The sequence below is a fragment of the Clinocottus analis genome, unplaced genomic scaffold (assembly GCF_023055335.1).
Source record: "Clinocottus analis isolate CAN_PGR_092001 unplaced genomic scaffold, fCliAna1.0.p SCAF_26, whole genome shotgun sequence".
Taxonomy (NCBI): Eukaryota; Metazoa; Chordata; class Actinopteri; order Perciformes; family Cottidae; genus Clinocottus; species Clinocottus analis.
The window spans coordinates 4,040,419-4,060,260 of NW_027175998.1; the positions used below are offsets into that span (position 1 = coordinate 4,040,419).

The 19,842-nt window shown below is 47.1% G+C and overlaps 1 protein-coding gene across 25 annotated transcripts in view; it reads left to right on the forward strand.

Moving 5' to 3' along the window:
• Positions 1-19,842, forward strand: part of ptprdb (protein tyrosine phosphatase receptor type Db) — a 157,946-nt gene that overhangs the window by 114,485 nt on the left and 23,619 nt on the right. For 5 of the 25 annotated variants that reach the window (XM_068591835.1, XM_068591840.1, XM_068591843.1 and 2 more), the window contains 18 exons: positions 1,147-1,155; positions 3,726-3,743; positions 5,585-5,695; positions 7,796-8,065; positions 8,997-9,106; positions 10,286-10,483; positions 10,594-10,719; positions 10,809-10,956; positions 11,056-11,201; positions 11,420-11,564; positions 12,524-12,826; positions 13,943-14,136; positions 15,299-15,325; positions 16,054-16,171; positions 16,437-17,024; positions 17,442-17,536; positions 17,999-18,255; positions 19,455-19,548. In XM_068591835.1, the coding sequence (XP_068447936.1) occupies positions 1,147-1,155; positions 3,726-3,743; positions 5,585-5,695; positions 7,796-8,065; positions 8,997-9,106; positions 10,286-10,483; positions 10,594-10,719; positions 10,809-10,956; positions 11,056-11,201; positions 11,420-11,564; positions 12,524-12,826; positions 13,943-14,136; positions 15,299-15,325; positions 16,054-16,171; positions 16,437-17,024; positions 17,442-17,536; positions 17,999-18,255; positions 19,455-19,548 (2,957 nt within the window). The remainder of the gene's footprint in view (positions 1-1,146; positions 1,156-3,725; positions 3,744-5,584; positions 5,696-7,795; positions 8,066-8,996; positions 9,107-10,285; positions 10,484-10,593; positions 10,720-10,808; positions 10,957-11,055; positions 11,202-11,419; positions 11,565-12,523; positions 12,827-13,942; positions 14,137-15,298; positions 15,326-16,053; positions 16,172-16,436; positions 17,025-17,441; positions 17,537-17,998; positions 18,256-19,454; positions 19,549-19,842) is intronic. The other 20 variants (XM_068591838.1, XM_068591854.1, XM_068591856.1 and 17 more) reach the window with 12 other exon arrangements.

Below are 19,842 nucleotides of genomic sequence, written 5' to 3' on the forward strand. Positions count from 1 at the left end.
TCCTCCCCCACCCCCTAAAAAACATTTTGTATTTTCTGTTCCCACAAAGCGTGTTGTTCTTGCCCTCGCTCACCCCCTTTTTCTTACTGCTGCTCTTCCTGCCGTGGTTTCTGGCTGTGTTTTCTCTGCCGCTGTGGTGTGACTTGACCGTGTGTGTGGTTGCCAACTTTTTTCTTCACTTCTTTAATGCCTCAAACGGTGAACTTTCCAACGTTTCCCAAAAACTCTCTGAGGTCTTTCCTCGTGCAAATCGCCATCACGAAAAAAGCAAAAAAGGGTTTTCATTTCTCACATTTTGCAAAATGTCTCCAGTGTTTTTTATCCTCTGCTGGGGGAGAATTGGCATGTTTGAACCCGACGTGATGGCGGCGTGCACCGAGGGGAATGTCCTCTCCAAGACGGCTCACTGCTGTGACTAAAACGAACAAATAACCTTCTGTTGTTCCTCATTTCATGGGAAGTGCGTCTCGCGTGGGTGTGAAATTGACTCGCGGACGTCGCACCCGTGACGTCTGAGGAAAATCAAATTGATGTAGATGTGTTGAATCTCAAAGACGAACACACAGAGAACAAATCATTTCTCAATCAGCTCCTCGATAGCCACAGTAGTGTGTGAACCGACTCGTCTTCCTTTCTCAGTCTTCCTCTTCCTGCTTCCAGGGGACCAACTCTGGATCCCCAAAATCCCTCTCTTGTGATTGGACACCCAACTCTCTGGCTTCCTTATGGATAACAACCTCTTCGCTTCTGTCCCCATTTTTCTTTTCTCTTCTATTCTCTGGCTTAACCCCTTAACGCCCTGCTCTGACTTCCTTTTTTTTTTTTTTTTTACATTTATTTAACAATAAGAAGAAGAAAAATATATATATATAAACAATTTCAGGATTTACACAATTGTTGGAGCTTTAAATGTCAAATATTTAGCATGTTAGCTTTGATTCTTCTACATGATGATTACGAAAAATTGCTTTAAAGCACCAAGTTCTGTTTAGATTATCAATATTCATGCCTTTTTTTTTTTTTTTGGAGTTCCACTTGCTTTTTTCAAGGTGTTTCTAAGTCAACTCCTCTGTGTACACCAATGGTTCTCGATTGTAATGCCATGTCTATGCTGTTTCTTTTCTCTTTGTATCTTTTTAACCACAGAGTCCTTTGGTAAGTGCTTCTGTTCCGAGGCCCACACCCTCACTGTCCACTCTTCTGTTGACTGTTCACTAAATGCTGCTACTGTTCCTGCTGCCGCTCACCTTTTACACTGTTGAGGTGTTATTAAAATGCATGGCATGCATTTTACTAACAGTCACACACCGAGATAACACCACGCACAGATGCTCAGATCTGATTCAAATAAAAAACACACATATCTTCAAATATATGTCTCTATATTTCACATGTCCATACATATATATGTATATATATATACTCACACACCTTAGAGGTAGCTAGTATCACCCTCACCTGTGCACCTGCAGCCTTTTCCACACCCGAAACAATTACAAATAACTCTCTCCTCACACTCACCTATTTACTTTTCCACTTATTCGAATATTCTCTCTCCCCCTCCCCTCCTCCCTCACTCACTCACTCGCTCACTCTGTCATCCACTCACCCACTTACACTCCCCACCGCCCCGCCGCATTAGAGAGCCACCAGTCAATAAGATGTCCGCTCCAGATGGCTGTCGGGCGGCAGGTTAGTGGCCTCTGGTGGAGCCGCCCCCGCCTCCGCCCTCAGGGCGATCGATGGCGACCCGGTCGCTCGACTCCCAGACGTCGAACCCGCGCACCGCGTGGCTTTTGACGTCACCGTGATCGAGACAGACGAGTGAAGCAGTGGAAGAAAAGTGTCCCGTAGTAAACTGCCAGGGTTTGGCACTGTCGCTTGCACAAAAGCCATCTGAAGAAGTCTTTTTGACGTCCGTGAAGTGGATCCCAGTCATTCGCTGTTAGGAGCGAGGGAGCAAGATGGATGCCACGCAGTCTAAATGTGCGTCTTCACCACTGCACCCTCAGCGTTTTGCAAATGACGTCCGTCCATCGCCGAGACGAAGCGGCGCTCGCGGAGGAAGTTCAAACCGTCCAAAAGAGGCAGTGTTGATTTAAATAATTCATATGTATATCGATAGTCTGTCACTGCGTTGCTTATTTATCGCCTCATATCTTCGTCTCGCTGTAAGAATTTGAGCGTTCAGCAAACCCGGACCGTTTGGGGCGTCATCCTCGACTTTTTCTTTCATGCTCGTTGGCCAGATTTGTTGGATCTCCCTGTTAGTGGCCTCGCTGCATCCTGGTCCTTCAAAGTCGTTGTCTTCTTCTTCTTCTTCTTCTGCTTCTGCTGCTTCTTCTTCTTCTGCTTCTGCTTCTTTTTCTTCTTCTTCTTCTTCTTCTTCTTCTTCTTCTTCTTCTTCTTCTGCTTCTGCTGCTTCTTCTTCTGCTCCTTCTTCTTCTTCTTCTTCTTCTTCTTCTTCTTCTTCTGCTTCTTCTTTTTCTTCTTCTGCTCCTTCTTCTTCTGCTTCTTCTTTTTTTTCTTCTTCTGCTCCTTCTTCTTCTTCCTCTTTTGCTTCTTCTTCTTCCTCTTTTGCTTCTTCTTCTTCTTTTGCTTCTTCTTCCTCTTTTGCTTCTTCTTCTTCTTCTTCTTCTTCTTCTTCTTCTTCTGCTTCTGCTTCTTCTGCTCTTTCTTCTGCTTCTTCTTCTTCTGCTCCTTTTCTTCTTCTTCTTCTTCTTCTTCTTCTTCTTCTTCTTCTTCTTCTTCTTCTTCTGCTCCTTCTGCTCCTTCTTCTTCTTCTTCTTCTTCTTCTCCTTCCTCTTCTTCTTCTTCTTCTCCCTCTTCTGCTCCTTCTTCTACTTCTGCTCCTTCTCCTTCTTCTTCTTCTTCTTCTTCTTCTGCTCCTTCTGCTCCTTCTTCTTCTTCTTCTTCTTCTTCTTCTTCTCCTTCTCCTTCGACACCAAACATCCGTCAGGTTTACGACACGGAGTCGACAAACACATCCTTTGGTCTTTTTGATCCTGAGGGGCCGAGACGTCCACTCGACATTTACCGCTGATGGCTTGTTGTATTCTTTCATTTGATGGTTGAAAATGTCCCCGGCTGTCAGACTTGGTTTGGAGCTGGAAGAAACGGCAGAAAATAAAAATCAATGTGCAACGTTTTCGAGACAATGACATGTTTTTTATGGTTTTCCTTAAGTAGTGAATCGTGGGACTTTTCCTTTTGTTTGTGACATAAACATATTTACACAAAGATGTCGTTACACCTGTTACGGTTCTCAGGTTCGGTCTCAGGGAAGTGCACTTAGAGTCCTGGTCCACCTCGTAGATGAGTGCAGTGCAGATACCCCCCACCCCCTCCCCCACACACTCCTGCAGCCACATCTCCCCCTGCTGCAAGTCAATGAAGTCCAATCAATAACCCATCTCCTTATAGCTCTGTCACTCTAGTTTCTGTCTCTCTCTCTCCTCTTATTCTGTCTTTATTTATTCTGTCTCTCTCTGTTATGCCTCTCTCTCTCCCTTCTCTCTCTCTCTCTCTCTCTCTCTCTTAAGGATCTATATTTTGAGTCTTCTTCTCTAATTTGATTCTTCTCCTCCTCCAAGTTACCTCCCCATCCCAGCCCCTCCCCCTCCCTTGCCCCAAACCCCTCCCCCTCCCGACTCCCTCCCTCCGTTGGTACTAACACTTTCTTCTTCTTCTCCTTCTCTAATCTCGTGCATTCATTGCCCACTCAGGTGGCACGCCCATACGAGGTAAGACTGCTGGGAGGACCAACATGACACAGTGGGGCTGATTCCTTTCCTACCCCCTGGTTTCCTTACTTGTCTCGCGGATCTGAAAACAAAGCAGCTCCGGGGTGGATTAACCCGTCCACGTTTTAAGTCCCCCCCAAAAAAAAAAAAAAAAAAAAGACTTCCCCATATTGGCCGAAAACTCGCCCAGCTGCTTCAGATCAGATCTGCAGTAGGTGCAAGAGCAGGGGGGGAATTGGAATTGAGCAAGCGATTCATTATGCTATGACCTTTTTTCCATCGCCTCCCCCCCCTCTTCGCATCGCCCATCCTCTCTTTCATCCGTTCATTTGTTCATCTCAGCCTCGACGTCCGCTCGACAACACGAGAAACCCCCCCATCGCTTCCTTCCTCGCCATGTTGTGTGCTCTCTCTCTCTCTCTCTCTCTCTCTCGTTTCCAGTTTAACATCATTTTGCTTTCTTTTTTTTTCTTTTTTTTACATCTACTTTGTTTTCAGTCTAAAGCATGACTTTGTTCAGAATATTGGATTATTTCTTGGTCGCTTAGTTTGAGGTGGAAAAGCGGTACTATCGCTTTTACCTTTTTAAAAAACAAACAAATCTTTTCTTACCTTTTTCTTTGTTTCTTTTTCTTTTTTCTCCTCTCTGCGTGAGGGTCTTTATCCTGAGCTCGACCCGGTGCCGCTCCTTTCTACCTCGTCTGTATTCGCCCAATCAAACGTCCCGGTTTTGTTTTCCCACCCAGATGTTAACTCGCTCAACCTGAAAGGTCCAGATGGCGAAGACTCAGACACACGTGCAGACATTAGTGTGCTCACGCAGACGTAAACACACACACACACACACACACACACACACACACACACGCGCGCGTGTTTCTTCATGATTTTTTAACCATTGCTTTCTCTTTTCTCTCTCATTACCGATAAAAAGCCCCAAACAACCACTTTTTTGATAAAGTTTTTACTGGGCGCTTTTTTGCCTTACCACAACACCATCTTTAAAAAAAATAAAAATAAACCTCTGGTTGACTTTTTTGACAGTTTTTCTATTTCCAGGGAGAGAGAAAGCGTCGGCCCCTTCCCAAGGCTTCCCGTATGTCGTTACAATCTCTTTTTTTTTTTTGCTTCTTTTTTTTTTAATCTGTGGCCTTTTATTGAGGTTGTTTAATGTCTGTATACCTCCTTATCGGGTGTGTTTTTAAAATGACATCACACTCCTGATCCCAATGGTGGATCCGTAAGGGTTGGGGAGGGGGGGAGGAGGCGGGATATCATATCGCCATGGCGATATCTTTGTCACATGATTTCCTCCCTAATATAACTGCATCTTAATTTTCAGCAAGAGGATTTTAAAACACACAAAGTAAAAGCGCACTGGTGCCTGGACCTCTCCACGTTCGGTCGACTTGTTTCTTGCATGAAGACGACGTTCTCCGTCTTTTTTCTTTCTTTTTTTTACATTTTTCTTTTTTTTTTTTACATTTTGTTTCCTTCCCCGTCTCTAAATCAGGAAGCTGACCCCTTGTTTTGAGGGCACATTTCTTGCTGACAATGGTAGAAACTTGGTAATAGATTTGGTCTTCTTTTCTTTATTTTTTTAGCCCTTTTGTTCAGCTTGTTTTCGCTGAGAAAAAAAAAAAAAACTCCCTCCGATTCATTTACACTTTGTGCAGTTCTTACCATTTCTGTGTCGGTGTATTTATGGACTGAACCCAATTATCTGATATCCTCCACCCTCGTGTAATTGCTCTTTCTTCCTCGCTATCTTCTGTGCGTTTCTCTCTCTCTTTCTCTCTCTCTCTCTCTCTCTCCTCCTCTCCATCCTTCCATCCATCCAGGTGCCCTCCAGATAGAGATGAGCGAGGAGTCCGACCAGGGGAAGTACGAGTGTGTCGCCACCAACAGCGACGGGACGCGCTATTCCACTCCGGCGAACCTCTACGTCAGAGGTAAGAAGGGGGACAAAAAAAACACACAAAAAACAGCCTGTTAGTCCAATTAGAGCAGCGGTCCTCAACCTTTTTTTGAGCCACGAGACGGTTTCATGTCAGATGATATTCCCACGGACCGGCCTTCACGGTGTGGGCGATAAATAAATAAATATGACGTAATAAAATTAGACGACCGGCATGAAGCAATTATAAAGTGCTTGAAGATACAACTCACCATTACGCTGAGTTAGTGGCAGCTATGAGCCGGTTCCTCTGCTACGAGCCGGGCTCGTCTTAGTGTGTGTGTTTATGTTGTTAACTCTGTAAATTACACCTTCATGTCCAGTCTGCTGCTTCATTTAAACTCGCTTCACAAAGACAGGATGGTGGACATGGAGGCAGCGTTTCAGAGCTGGTGATCTCAAGGATGCTCTGCCTTGATTTTAATCCAGAAACAGAGTTGAAACGGACTTTTAAGTTTCATTTTTGGGGTAACTATCGTAACACGTGTCAAGAGGTTACGTTTGAGGTTATGCACAGGCGGATGGATCCGGTCTTTTTTCAAAATAAAACGTTTTTCTGACCTTTTATTTATTATTTTTTTCATTCATTCTTTCTTTGCGGCCCGCTAGCAAGGGACCCACGGACCGGTACCGCGGCCCGGTGGTCGGGGACCACAGATTGGTTTTATTAGTATTAGTTATTTATTCCTCGGAGATATTTTTTGACATAACGTCCTCTGCTGTGACTGTGCGTTCGTCATATTAGTGTGATTATGGCGTCGTTAAAACTTCCCGTGTTTTAATAATCCTGAGCTGCGGCGCCATAAAAGGAGAGCTCCTTCACGGCGGCTCAGGGCGAGCTGAATGTTTCACTCCGGCTGTTAATCTCTCTGCCCTCCCTCCTTAGCCTTTAGACCTTTTGGAGCAAAAAGAAAGAAAAAAAAACAACAAATCATTGTCTGGTTAAGACTTGCTGTTTCTCCCTCCCCCCCCCCAAAAAAATCTGACAGGCATCTCGCCTCCTCGGGCCCTTGTCTGTCTCCTTCAACACACAAACACACACACGCACACACACACACGCAAGCCATTTTGATTCCCGTGGCCTCTTGCTCCGTTTTCTGCCCGTCCCTGGGAAAATAAATGAATTAAATAAAGGCTTTAAGCAGTGTAGCGTGCTTTTTCTGACGCCCAACATTGCTCCCGGGGAGTTACGAAACACACGCACTCACACACACACACGACTGGACGCGCAGAAACACACACATTGGTGCTACACTAAAGGAAAAACACACAAACACACACACACACACACACACACCCTCACGCGTGCACAGAGGCAGTGATGTGCGTCTAACGGCGCTCGCGGGGCCGGTGAAATCTTGCAGTGCTGCTCGGTGAGTGTTTGACAGGCGGTCCGTGGAGACAGCCGGCTGCGGTTTGCCGCCTTAAACAGCAAAAGGTTTTCGCCGGCCCGTCTTTGGACTGGCTGTGTTTTCCTCTCTTTGCTCTCCTCACATTTCTGTCTTCCTTTTTTCTCTTTCTCCCCTCTTCCTCCTCCTCCTCTTCCTCCTCCTCCCCCTCTGCAGAGCTGCGAGAAGGTTGGTACAGTAACGACCGTGTGGCTCTTGTCGAGTCTCTCCCCAAGCATTTCCTTGTCTTCTGTTAAACTGCCGTTTTGTGTTTGTGTGTGTGTGTGTGTTTTTATGTGTGGTTATAAACCCTGCCTGTACAGTTTGCCCCTCTGTACCCTGCATTTCTCTTTTTTATCTGTTAACCCTCCCTCCTTCCTCCCTTGTGAGTGCATGTGTGTTTGCAGTGAGTTGTTTTGTGAGCATCTTTTGTGTCTCAGTTCATTAAATATTTAAAGGCGCACACCTCAAAGGGATGAATAAAACATTTGGATATCACATGTGCCCTAGCGGTGATGTTCCAGACTGTCTGAATGATTGCAGTTTGTTTTTTTAATGCCATAAAACTCCATCTTTAGATCACATAATTAGTCATCCACGGTGTCTGGACGCTGATTGTCCTGCACCTCGGCGACACAGTGACGCATTTCTAAACGCCTCTCTCTCTCTCTCTTCCCCTCTCTCTCTCTCGCCCGTCCGGTCCACAGTGCGCCGCGTCCCGCCCCGCTTCTCCATCCCGCCGGCGGACAGCGAGATCATGCCGGGCGGCAACGTCAACATCACCTGCGTGGCCGTGGGCTCGCCGATGCCGTACGTGAAGTGGATGCTCGGCGCCGAGGACCTGACGCCCGAGGACGACATGCCCATCGGCCGCAACGTCCTGGAGCTGACCGACGTGCGGCAGTCCAACAACTACACGTGCGTCGCCATGTCCACGCTCGGCGTGATCGAGGCGGTGGCGCAGATCACCGTGAAAGGTGAGGAGGTGGGGGGGGGGTTAATATGGCGCGCTGAGGCTTATGGGTGAGGACAAGGGGGAGAAAGTGAGCGAAAGAGGAAGTGATGGTTTGCCCTTGCCTCCAGTGAGACTTTCTTTTTTATTTTTTTTATTTTTTTTTAAGAGCAGAGTGTTTTTTTTTTGTAAGAGGATAAAACCACAGCTTGGCCTTCTGTCGGCTCTCTGAATGAGCGCTTCGTGAGGAGATTTCCATCACAAAAGACATTTTAAGTAAGACTAGTTATGAATACATAACCCGGTGGGTAAGAGGTGTTTTTAGTACATGGGCTTGGTGCAGATTTCTGAAGGATCTTCAGAATCAGAAGAGGAAAGGAAAATATTATTAACACATTAGGGAAATATGTTTTTCTATGTCAAAACTCCCTTTAAGCGCGGCGCCTGTCGCCGGCGACAGAAAGTAACATGCAAACTGGAAGCAAAACTAGTTTTACCATAACAATATATATATATATTTTGTGAGTACTGCAATAATGTGTTCTGTCTTCAGCTGGACACACTGTTTTAAGCCTTTATAACATATAATAATGACAAATACTTGCCAGATTTTGAAAGTTAAATTTCTCCTGGGAAAAAATAGCAAAATAATTTGGCCAAAAGGACATTTTTTGACGTATTTATTAACAAATAAGACAGAAAGTACCAGGCGGACTGTCATCATTACAGTCCTAAAAGGGTCAATGCTCACTTTTTTTCTTCCAATTCGTGTTATTGTTTCTGGAGATTCATGTTCTCATTTTAGAGGATATTGAGCTGCTCTTCTCGTTTGAACGCTTTAACCCAGCAAAAGTTCTGTTATTAAGAGATCCATCAGATCATTTCTTCATGATTTCTCTCTCTCTCTCTCTCTCTCTCTCTCTCTCTCTCTCTCTCTCTCTCTCTCTCTCTCTCAGCTCTGCCCAGGGCCCCCGGTAACCCCGTGGTGACGGAGAGAACCGCCACGAGCATCACGCTCACCTGGGATTCGGGCAACCCCGAGCCGGTCTCCTACTACATCATCCAGGTGAGTAACGGACTTAAGATGGCCGAAGCTGCTTTTAAATGATCATTAACAGCCTGAAGTGAGCAGCAGCTCAGTGTCTCCCTGATGGTGATGAAGCCACCAAGATACCTCATGCAGAACCCTGATCACAACCAGAACCCTGACGCTTGTTTTAGTTTAGCCGAGCCGCTCCTTAATAACACCACGCCACCGTGACAATGACTAGAAATCCTTTTTTTTTATTATTATTATTATTATTATTATTATTATTATTATTATTATTATTATTATTATTATTATTATGTGACAGATATGGCAAACACCTTTTGCCATCAGAAATTCATAATATGTGAGTCTGAAATACACATTTTAGTCCTAAAAGAACAATATATAACCTCACGGTTCTCTGACCTCAGGGTTCTATACTCTAACCTCAAGGTTCTATGCTCTGATCTTAAGGTTCTCTGCTCTAACCTCAAGGTTCTATGCTCTGATCTTAAGGTTCTATGCTCTGATCTTAAGGTTCTATGCTCTGATCTTAAGGTTCTCTGCTCTAACCTCAAGGTTCTATGCTCTGATCTTAAGGTTCTATGCTCTGATCTTAAGGTTCTATGCTCTGATCTTAAGTTTCTCTGCTCTAACCTCAAGGTTCTATGCTCCGATCTTAAGGTTCTATGCTCCAACCTTTAGGTTCTATGCTCTGATCTCAGGGTTCTATGCTCTGATCTTAAGGTTCTATGCTCTAACCTCAAGGTTCTATGCTCTAACCTTTAGGTTCTATGCTCTGATCTTAAGGTTCTATGCTCTAACCTTTAGGTTATATGCTCTAACCTCAAGGTTCTATGCTCTAACCTTTAGGTTCTATGCTCTGATCTTAAGGTTCTATGCTCTAACCTTTAGGTTATATGCTCTAACCTCAAGGTTCTATGCTCTAACCTTTAGGTTATATCCTCTGATCTTAAGGTTCTCTGCTCTAACCTTTAGGTTATATCCTCTGATCTTAAGGTTCTCTGCTCTAACCTCAAGGTGCTATGCTCTGACCTCAGGGTTCTCTGCTCTGATCTAAAGGTTCTCTGACCTCAGGGTTCTGCGCTCTGACCTCAGGGTTCTCTGACCTCACTATATAAAACAGAACCAGCATGCATGTGTGTCGTTGGCGGCGGTGCTGAGAACACGCCCCTCCCCCTCTGCTTCCTCCAGCACCGAGCCAAAGGGTCCGAGGACCCGTACAAGGAGATCGACGGCATCGCCACCACGCGCTACAGCGTGGGCGGCCTCAGCCCGTACTCCCACTACGACTTCCGGGTGGCGGCCGTCAACACCATCGGCCAGGGCCCGTCCAGCGAGGTGGTGGAGGCCCGCACGGCCGAGCAGGCGCCCTCCTCGCCGCCCCGGCAGGTCGGGGGACAACGCAGACTCCCAAAAAAAATCTGCTTTTTTTTGTACCCGCTGTTACTCTGTGACCGACAATGACAGCTCCTCCCGTTTCCCGTCTCCACCCCGTGCAGGTCAGAGGTCGTATGCTGAGCACCACGACGGCGATCATCCACTGGGACGAACCGGAGGAGCCCAACGGGCAGGTGGTGGGCTACAGAGTCTACTACACCTCGGACAACACGCTGCCGGTCAACCAGGTGGGTCCCCCGAGTTTGTTATCACGCGGACGGGCCGCCGATGCCGATCCGCATCGGGTCTAACGCTCGAGTCTCCCTCCGTTTGTCAGTGGGAGAAGCAGATGGTGCGCAGCGCCAACTTCATCACCATCCAGGGTCTGACCCCCAACAAGACTTACTACATCCGAGTGCTGGCTTTCACCTCCGTGGGAGACGGACCCCTGTCCCAGGACCTGCAGATCATAGCCAAGACCGGAGGTGAGCGGAGGGACGAGACACCTGCGCCAATGCGATGAAGTACCTTAACGTGGTTTTACTCGTCCTGTTTTTCCTCTTTCTCCTCCCAAACCTGCGTAGTCCCATCCCAGCCTTCGGAGTTCAAGGGCGAGGCCAAGTCCGAGACCAGCATCCTGCTGTCCTGGGTCGCCCCGCCTCAGGGCGGGCCCGACAACCAGATCACGGGGTACGAGCTGGTCCACCGACGAGCCGACGACACAGAGGAGGTAAAATAAGAGCCGGTGACGGAGAGGAAAGCTAAATCCATGGAGGGTTGGGTGGATGACTGTTTTAATGAATAGATGGAACGGTTGCCAAACAGAAGATTAAGTGATCTTACTATTAATAGTGAGCTCTGTGACGGATGCTCTGTTTGAACACCCTAGAGGGGGGGGGGGAAGTTAATACTGCGTATTCCATCGTTCTGCGTCTCTCTTCCTTCCAGAAGAAAGTGAGCTTTGAGCCCACCACCTCCTACCTGCTGAAGAACCTGAAGCCTTTCTCCACCTACACCTTCCAGCTGGCCGCCAAGAGCAAGCACGGGATCGGGGCGTACACCAACGAGGTGTCCGTCGACACGCCGCAGACGCGTAGGTCCCACCACGAATACTACTGTGTGTGTGTGAGAGAGAGAGAGAGAGTGTGTGTGTGTGAGAGAGAGAGTGGTTTCAATTTTGACCATGCAAAAATTAGAACTGGCTGCAAAAAGAAACGATCCGCAAACACACCAAAACGCCAGATCTGACCGTCAGAGATTTGTATGCTGCAAACAAGACATTTGGCAGTTACTATGTTTTTGCATTGTCACAATAAAAAAAAGGGCCCTCTGGGGAAACCCCGACCTTGACGGACCTCAGATTTTGATATCTCAACAAATGCATCATGAGTTAAATAAGAGCGTATCTCCAAAAAGAAAATCCCCAAAAGTGTCGTTACTTTCAGCAAAGTGACGACACTTGATTTGTTGGCTACCGGTCTGAGGTCCGTAAGAGAATCAGTGGAAACCAAAAAGGTAAGCAGCCTGAGAAGCTAGCTAGAGGTGAGCGCTCCAGCATGGGTCACAGAGGCTTGGGTAGGCTGTGAGGACAAGTAAGTTATGGGCAGGTATGTTTGTGTGTCGAAGCTCCAGTCGACGTTCATGTGTCGCGGTTCATCCACTCGTTTCCATCGCTCAAAACGCCCGACAGAAGCCGACACCCATCGTTCAGTATTTGTTCACCTCGCTTTCTAGCCACAGGGTCACTTTTCTGTTCTCTTTTTTTTGTTTTTTTCTTCGTAAGAGCTTTGTGTTCTCCAGTGTTTTGTTTTCATTTTATGTTTCTTTGTCTTTTTTTTTTTTTTGTTCTCTGTCTCTCGTCCGCCCAATTTCATCCCGCCATTCCTTCACGGGCAAACCTCACGTCACCTCTCCACCCACCGATAACGACCTCTCACACACTCACACACACACACATGACTGAATAACATGTACCCAAACAACACACACACACACACACCCCTCCCTCCCTGCCCTGGACACCGTGCGTCCCTCTGAAACTGCCCCCATCAGTCCCCGCGGCGCCTCCCCAGGACATCACGTGCGCCAGTCCCAGCTCCACCAGCATCCTGGTAAGTTGGGCTCCGCCCCCTCCGGAGTTCCAGAACGGCGTCATCACCGGATACTCCATCCAGTACTCCACCACCGAGGGCCACAAAATGTCTAAAAGCGTTGACGGGATCCCCCCGGAGAGCTCTCCGTACCTCCTGGAAGGCCTGGAGAAATGGACCGAGTATGGCATAACGGTGCGGGCGCAGACGGAGGCCGGGGACGGGCCGGAGAGCTTACAGCTGCTCATCCGCACCGAGGAAGATGGTATGTTCCCGAAAACAAACCCCCCCATGACCCCTTCACCTCCCCCCCGTACTCCCCTCCCTGTCTTAGGACGGTCGGCCGCTCTAACAATGGATCCCTCACTAACATAGCACTAAACTAACGGCGAGCTTCTTCCTCTGGCCAGTCCTTTTGGCGCTCTCAGTGGATGATGATGCATTCAGGGACCCTTCCGACCCGTCAAAACCTCTCTCCGTTGTTCCTTCATAACCGACAGCGACTGGACACCTTCCCTGCTCCCCCCTCACCACTGCTCTCTCTCGTCAACAGCAACCCTTCTTCACCTCCTTCAGCAGCAACATTTTTATCTTTTTTTTACCTGCACTTTTCCCTCCTTTTCTTATGAAATCCCTGCAGTTTTTTTGGGGGGGATTTCCCGCCTTTTTTGCTCCACTAACGACACCGAACCCAACCCCCTTTGTGGCTGTCGTCGTACCTTGGCCTTTCCACACCGTGGCTTTTCTCACACGCCCTTCCAACAACTCCTCTCTCCAAGCCTTCCAACATCTCTAATCTCACTTCTGCTCAAATGCATTCTCCTGTGTCTCGAGTCATCTGTAATATAATATATTCTTCTGACACTCGTGCTCGATATGTCAACTCTCAATGTCTCCATTTTTCTAGTTTGGAGGCATTCCCCCTTTTTTCCCGTATCTATATAGGGAGAAGTGTAGTTCTTGGCAGCACGAGAGAGGTTTTTCTTGATAACAGCGTTTTCTCTTTGACTGCCTGCCACTGTTTATCTGCCCATGGCATAAATCCTTTTCTATCTGCCATTCTTATCTTTCTCTACATTTGCTTCTTATCCTCCACTGCTTTTTTCCTCCATGTTTTTCCTCAAGCACTCTCATTTTTTCTTTTTTTTTTTTTTACTATTTTGACTTTTTTCCCAGGCATCAGAGCAGTTTTTAGACTCTTTGGAGGGGGTGTAGTTTTTTTTAAACATTTTTCAGCTTTTGGGTATTTTTCTTCCTTTTTTTTCTTTTTTTCTTTTTTAAAATCTGCCCGTGAATCCAGTTTATTTTTGTGAAGGCCTTTTAGAGGTTTGAGTGCCCATCATCTGTGACCCTTGACCTCTATCCCAAAATGCATTTTTAGTTCCAAGTGGTCCTCCGCGGGGGGTGGAGGCAGAGACTGTGAACGCCTCGGCCGTTAGGGTGAAGTGGCGAGCGCCGGCGCCCGAGCGGCAGCACGGTCAGGTCCGAGGTTACCAAGTCCACTATGTGAGGACCATCTACGGAGAACCTCAGGGTCAGCCGTCCATCAAGGACATCCTCATCGAGGACTCGCAGGTAAGGCCAACACACGGCTCCTGAAATGTTTTTGAGAATCATTAGCCATATATATATATATATATATATATATATATATATATATATATATATATATATATATATATATATAAAGTAGTTGTACCTCCCATAAGACAGCAGCCTTCCAGCATCGGCTGCAACACTTAAGCACACACACTTTCCTAAAATGTTCCTCAGTAAACAGTACAGATTTTGGACAGAAGACATATTTTAAACCACAACACTCCCATTTATTTATGACACATTATTAATTGCAAATTTAACATATTAAGTTAATAGTTTTATGAAAGCCTTTCATAAATGGCTAGCTCCCGGAGACACATGGGTTTACATGGGTATATATATATATATATATATATATATATATATATATATATATATATATATATATATATATATATATATATATATACATATATTTATATATATATATATATATATATATTTATTATATATATATATATATATATATATATATATATATATATATATATATATATATATATATGATAGATATTACAGATGACCTGAAAGCCAGCGTGTTGCCATCTCGGTGCATCTCTCAATAAGTGAAATCTTTCATCTTCTGTACGACACAAATCACACGAGGAAACGATCGTTTCCAGCTTCGATTGGGCAGAAATCTTTGAAGAACGCTTTAAGCAGACATTTGGCCATTTTAAGAAATCCATTCATTTGCCTTCTTGCGGAGAGTCGGACGAGAAGGTCGATAGCCCGGAGCCGGTCGGCTTAGCTTAGCGTCATGACTCGTACGGAGCGGCGCCTCGGAAGCTCACTAATTAACACGTCGCGTCTCCTTCTGTTCGATCAAACCATTTGTGCAGTCTTTCAGCTTCCTATTTAGCACGCACACATGCGAGCGGTATCTATTTCCCCATCTAATTATTGGCAAGAAAGCAAAGCAAAGTGTATTTGCGGTCTTGATTCTTTTCATTTTCAGCGTTATTGGATCTCCGTCCAGGATAAATAATGGGCCTAAATCTATTTATAATTGTCAATTACCGCTGCTGATTTCCAGCTAACACTCCAGTGGCAGTAAAAGACGATGCGTTCGACTTAATACTATTAACAATGGTGTTTTTATCTTCTTTTTCTCTTCTTCTTTGATGCTGCTCTTCAGTGGGAATATGGTGACTCAGCAGAATATGTGAGTAAACCCTTCTTTAAGCCTATTATTTAACAGTGAAAACAACAAAGCACAGAGAGATGATGAGTCATATTTACGAGATTGCAGTTTTAAAACCTCCCGTGACCTGTGTGAGGGCTTTAATCCCACAAGGAAGTCCCTTTTTTTTCATTTCTGCATTGTGTGTTCTCCAGAATTTTATTAATAAACGACGCCCGGGAAAAAAAACACACAAAAACACAGATAACTGATTATGTGAGTCACTCGCGAGTATTGCCAAAATACCATTATTCGTGCTTTCCGCTGGCCAAGAAATGAAGAAAATCTAGTGTTCTGTGTTTAGACGGAGGCTGGTCTAAATGAGTTTTGAGCGTCTGCGTGGTTAAAGGACATTTTGTGCCGCTCGCGTACCCCGTTTGGAGCTCCGCCGGGATGATTTCAAGTTGTTTTTGAGTTTTGTTGAGATGAATTCCAGTCTACGGCTTCCAAAAAGCATCTAAATTGTAAAAAAGAAGGAACAAAAATGACTTCCCGGCCCCGAGAAAACCCTCGTTGGCGTAGAAAAGAGCTGAATATCTCGTCAGTTGCAGGCACAGAACTGTATCTCTGTTAAACCAGGTTAAGCCGGGCGGTTGGGTGTTGTTTTGTTGTTGTTGTTGTATCAAACAGAAGCCTCGCTCCGCGTCCTGAGGGCACGCGCGGGAATGGCTTCCGTTTCGACGCTGACGACGCTTTTTGTTCTCCTGCAGGAGGTGCTTCTCGGAGACCTGAAGGCAGACACTGCGTACTCCGTGTCGGTCGGGGCTTACACCGCCAAGGGCGACGGCGCTCGCAGCAAAGCTGTTACCGTCTGCAGCGCCCTGCCACGTGAGTGTGTCCGCGCAAACACACACACACACACACATCTCTGAGCCCAAAGCGTCGCTAATGATCATTAGAGGCCATTAAATCGTTGAATTGCTTCCCTTCTCACTCTGTCACACCTTGATATGTCCAGGAAGAAGCCAGTCGCTCGCCTGCCGCATTAATCATATTTTGCTTTTGCTCGAGGTTACGAATAATGCGCTTTGCAATTATTCCCTAATTATCTTTTCATCAGCCCCTCTCTCTCTCTGTTCTCCCCTCCCTGTAGTGCCCGAGAAGCCCAAACTGACCGTGAGCGCCACCGATTCGGGCACGGCTCTGCTCCAGTGGTACCCGCCGCCCAACCCGCCCACCCCGCTCCTGGGCTACCGCCTCACCTTCGGCCGCGTGGACGTCCTCCCCTTCACGGTGGTGGAGTTCCCCACCAAGGAGAACCGCTACGCCGCCCAGGACGTGCACAAGGGCGCCACCTACGTGTTCAGGCTCTCGTCCCGCAACAAGATGGGCTACGGCGAGGAGGCCGTCAAGGAGCTGACCACTCCGGACGACGCCCCCAGCGGCTACCCGGAGAGCGTCGTCTCGGAGGAGGCGGACGCCGCCTCCCTGCGGCTGGCGTGGAAGGCGGTGCCGCTGATCGAGCGCAACGGGAAGATCACAAAGTACTCGGTCCTGTACAGGGACGTAAACAGTCGCGGCAACGCCTCGGAGGTCGTGGTGCCCGCGCCGCGGGCGAGCGTCCTGCTGGAGGGCCTGAGCGCCGACACCGTGTACGAAGTCAGGTTGCGAGCGTTCACGGCCGTCGGCCCCGGGCCGTTCGGCCCGAGCGTCCAGTTTAGGACGCAGCGGCTCGACCAAGGTAGGGTTCACTTTCGCCTCCGACGGCCTCCACCTTCATTGCTCCGGATGCAACACGCGCCTCCTAACAGCACACACAAGTCCCACACACACACTCACTCTGACACACACACACACTCAACGTCTGGTGACAACATCCTAAGTGTCCTTTTTCGTTGTCTTGTCACTGTAAACTTAGACCCCAACGTCCTTTTCCCAAAAGCAAGGTAAGCGTGTTGTTGTGTCATGAGTATCGCTGTCCAGTCCCGCTCACTGTGTGTCGATGAGAGCGGGTAGCTAGCTTGAGACTGGAACTAGAGAGCGATACACAGGTAAGGACATTACTTTTGGTTTCAAGTAGAGAGACTGAAGCGAGACTGGAAGCGTGTTGATTTTGTTCTTTTCTTTTTCTTTTTTTTGTACCTTTTTTTTTTTTTAGTTTTTGCCACCAACTTTCGAGTAAAAGCCGCCATGAAGAACTCCGTTCTGCTGTCCTGGGAAATACGAGACAAGAACCCGGCCCAGCCGTTCACCGTGAGTGCATTAGCATTTTGTCATATTTCAAATGTGGGGAAACAAACAAACATTACAGGTCTCAAAAGGTGTAAAAAAAAAACACCACACAACTACAAACAGGGTGCAAATAAAGGATGGGGAGGTGGGATGAAGTCATCTGCTTTTCAATAACTCTCACTGAGAATTCAACATAATGTATTCTGTCATTTTCAAGCATTTGTTACCTATTTTTCTCTGTGTTGGTTTTTTTTAATTTCATGATGAAAGTCAACGCTTCCTGTTTGCAGGAACATCCTGTCACGCAGGTGTTCGGGCAAACAGGCAAAAACATGGAGTCTTTGCACTCAAGTATAACAAATATAGACCAAGACCTTTTTAGTTGGTGTAAACAAAAGCACTGGGAACTATTTGAGGAACTATTTCGGACCAAAGCGCGCTTGCGTTGTGTGTCGTGTTTACTTTTCCGTCCCGTGTGTCCAGATCCTGTACGGAAAGAGCCAGTCCGTGGAGGTGGACGGGAAGGAGACCCAGAAGCTGATCGCCGGCTTGGAGCCGGACACGCAGTACTCCTTCCTGCTCACCAACCGGGCCAACAGCGCCGGGGGGCTGCAGCACCGCGTCACCGCCACCACCGCGCCGGACATCCTGAAGACCAAGCCCACGGTGGTGGGGAAGACCAACGCCGACGGCATGGTGACCGTGCAGCTGCCCACCGTGCAGACCACGGCCAAAGTCAGGTAGGGAGGACGACGGCTGGATCAGGTTTCCTTCCATGACGAGATGGGAGAGAGCTTTGATAGTAACATAGGCAGAATTTGCTCCTCCTCTTCCTCTTCCTCCTCTTCCCTCAGCTGCCGCGTTTCCTTTATTGCTCCATCAGGAGGGATTTCTCTTGAGTTGGCAGCAAAGCAGGTGTGAGAACTCCCACAACGGGCCGAATGGAAGCACAAAGCCGATAATCTCATCTGCCTATTTCATAACCAAGTACGCGGCCCTTCGGCCTGAAAGCACAACCTGAATCGCTGCCGCTCCACATGTTCCCACGGCCAAAGTGTTTTTCGGGTGGGAGGGGGGCGGGGGGGAGGACTTTAGGATCCCGAACAGGATTTTGCTCATTCGGGATCTTCGCCCCCCTTTTTTCAGGGCCGCAATGAGCCGAGTGTTGAAAATAATAAAACACACACATCAGCAATTTATATTTGTAAATGTGATTTGCTTTTTAGGGGATTTTCACATTGATTTATTTCTCCTCTCTAAAAATAGAAATTTGCCAAGATTAAAGCGCACGTTACCTCCCCCCGCTCGCCATTTCATCTTTAGAGCTGTCACAGATTCTCCTTGTCTCACATTTGACATAGAAAAGCTTCTTTCTCACCGTATCGCTCTGCATAACCGTACCGAGCGCCGGAGTGAGTCATCCACTGAGAACACACGGCTGGTTTTGGTGTCTGTGCCCTGCGATCGCTCGGCGGGTGCTCACAGTCCGACTGTCTCTGAAGAAATAAAAAAAAAGAAAAATCCTCCTCCTCCTCTTCCTCCTCCAGTGGTGTTATTGTTTTTGTCTCACGCCGGGCTTCAGACAGGGCCCTCTGTTCCCAAAAGCAACCCCGCTGTTTGGGTTTAGCGCGCGGTGTCACTGCTGCTGCAATACAGCGTATTAATGACACAATACTCCGTGGCTCTTTACAGCAGAACCAGAAAAAAAGTTTGACGCGTGAGGGAATATCCTTCCTCGCTTTCCCGCCGAGAGTGAGAGGATGTGATGAGGTCAACGCGCGCGCGTGTGTGTGTGTGTGTGTTGTACATGTACCGCTAAGAGAAGATGAGATGAGGTCATGTGCATAGCAATTTAAAGAGATTAAATTCAATATTTTTTTGCAATTGTTTCGCGGTTTCTTCAGTATGCATTTCCTGACGTGTGCATGCCGTGTTTCAGGGGTTACTACGTGGTGGTGGTGCCACTGAAGAAGCAGAGAGGGGGGAAGTTTCACAACTCCTGGCAGGAGCCCGACCAGATGAACCTGGACGAGGTGAGACAGAAGGAAAATGTAAATCCCTTTTGAGTGAACCAGATTGCTCCATCAGAGAAAAACTAATAACATGTGCAATCACGTTGTTAAAACAATGCAAATAAAGTTACATACGTGCAAAAAATAACTCATGTTTGACCAAGGAAGCCGGTTGGATCCCTGGTTTCTCCCCGTAGTTTCATGTTGAAGTGTCCTTGAGCAAGGCACTGAAGCCCCAGAGCTTCACAGCAGCACAAAGCTCCTTCATTACTAAGGATGGTGACATGCGTAGAATAATCCCCCCACTGTGGGATG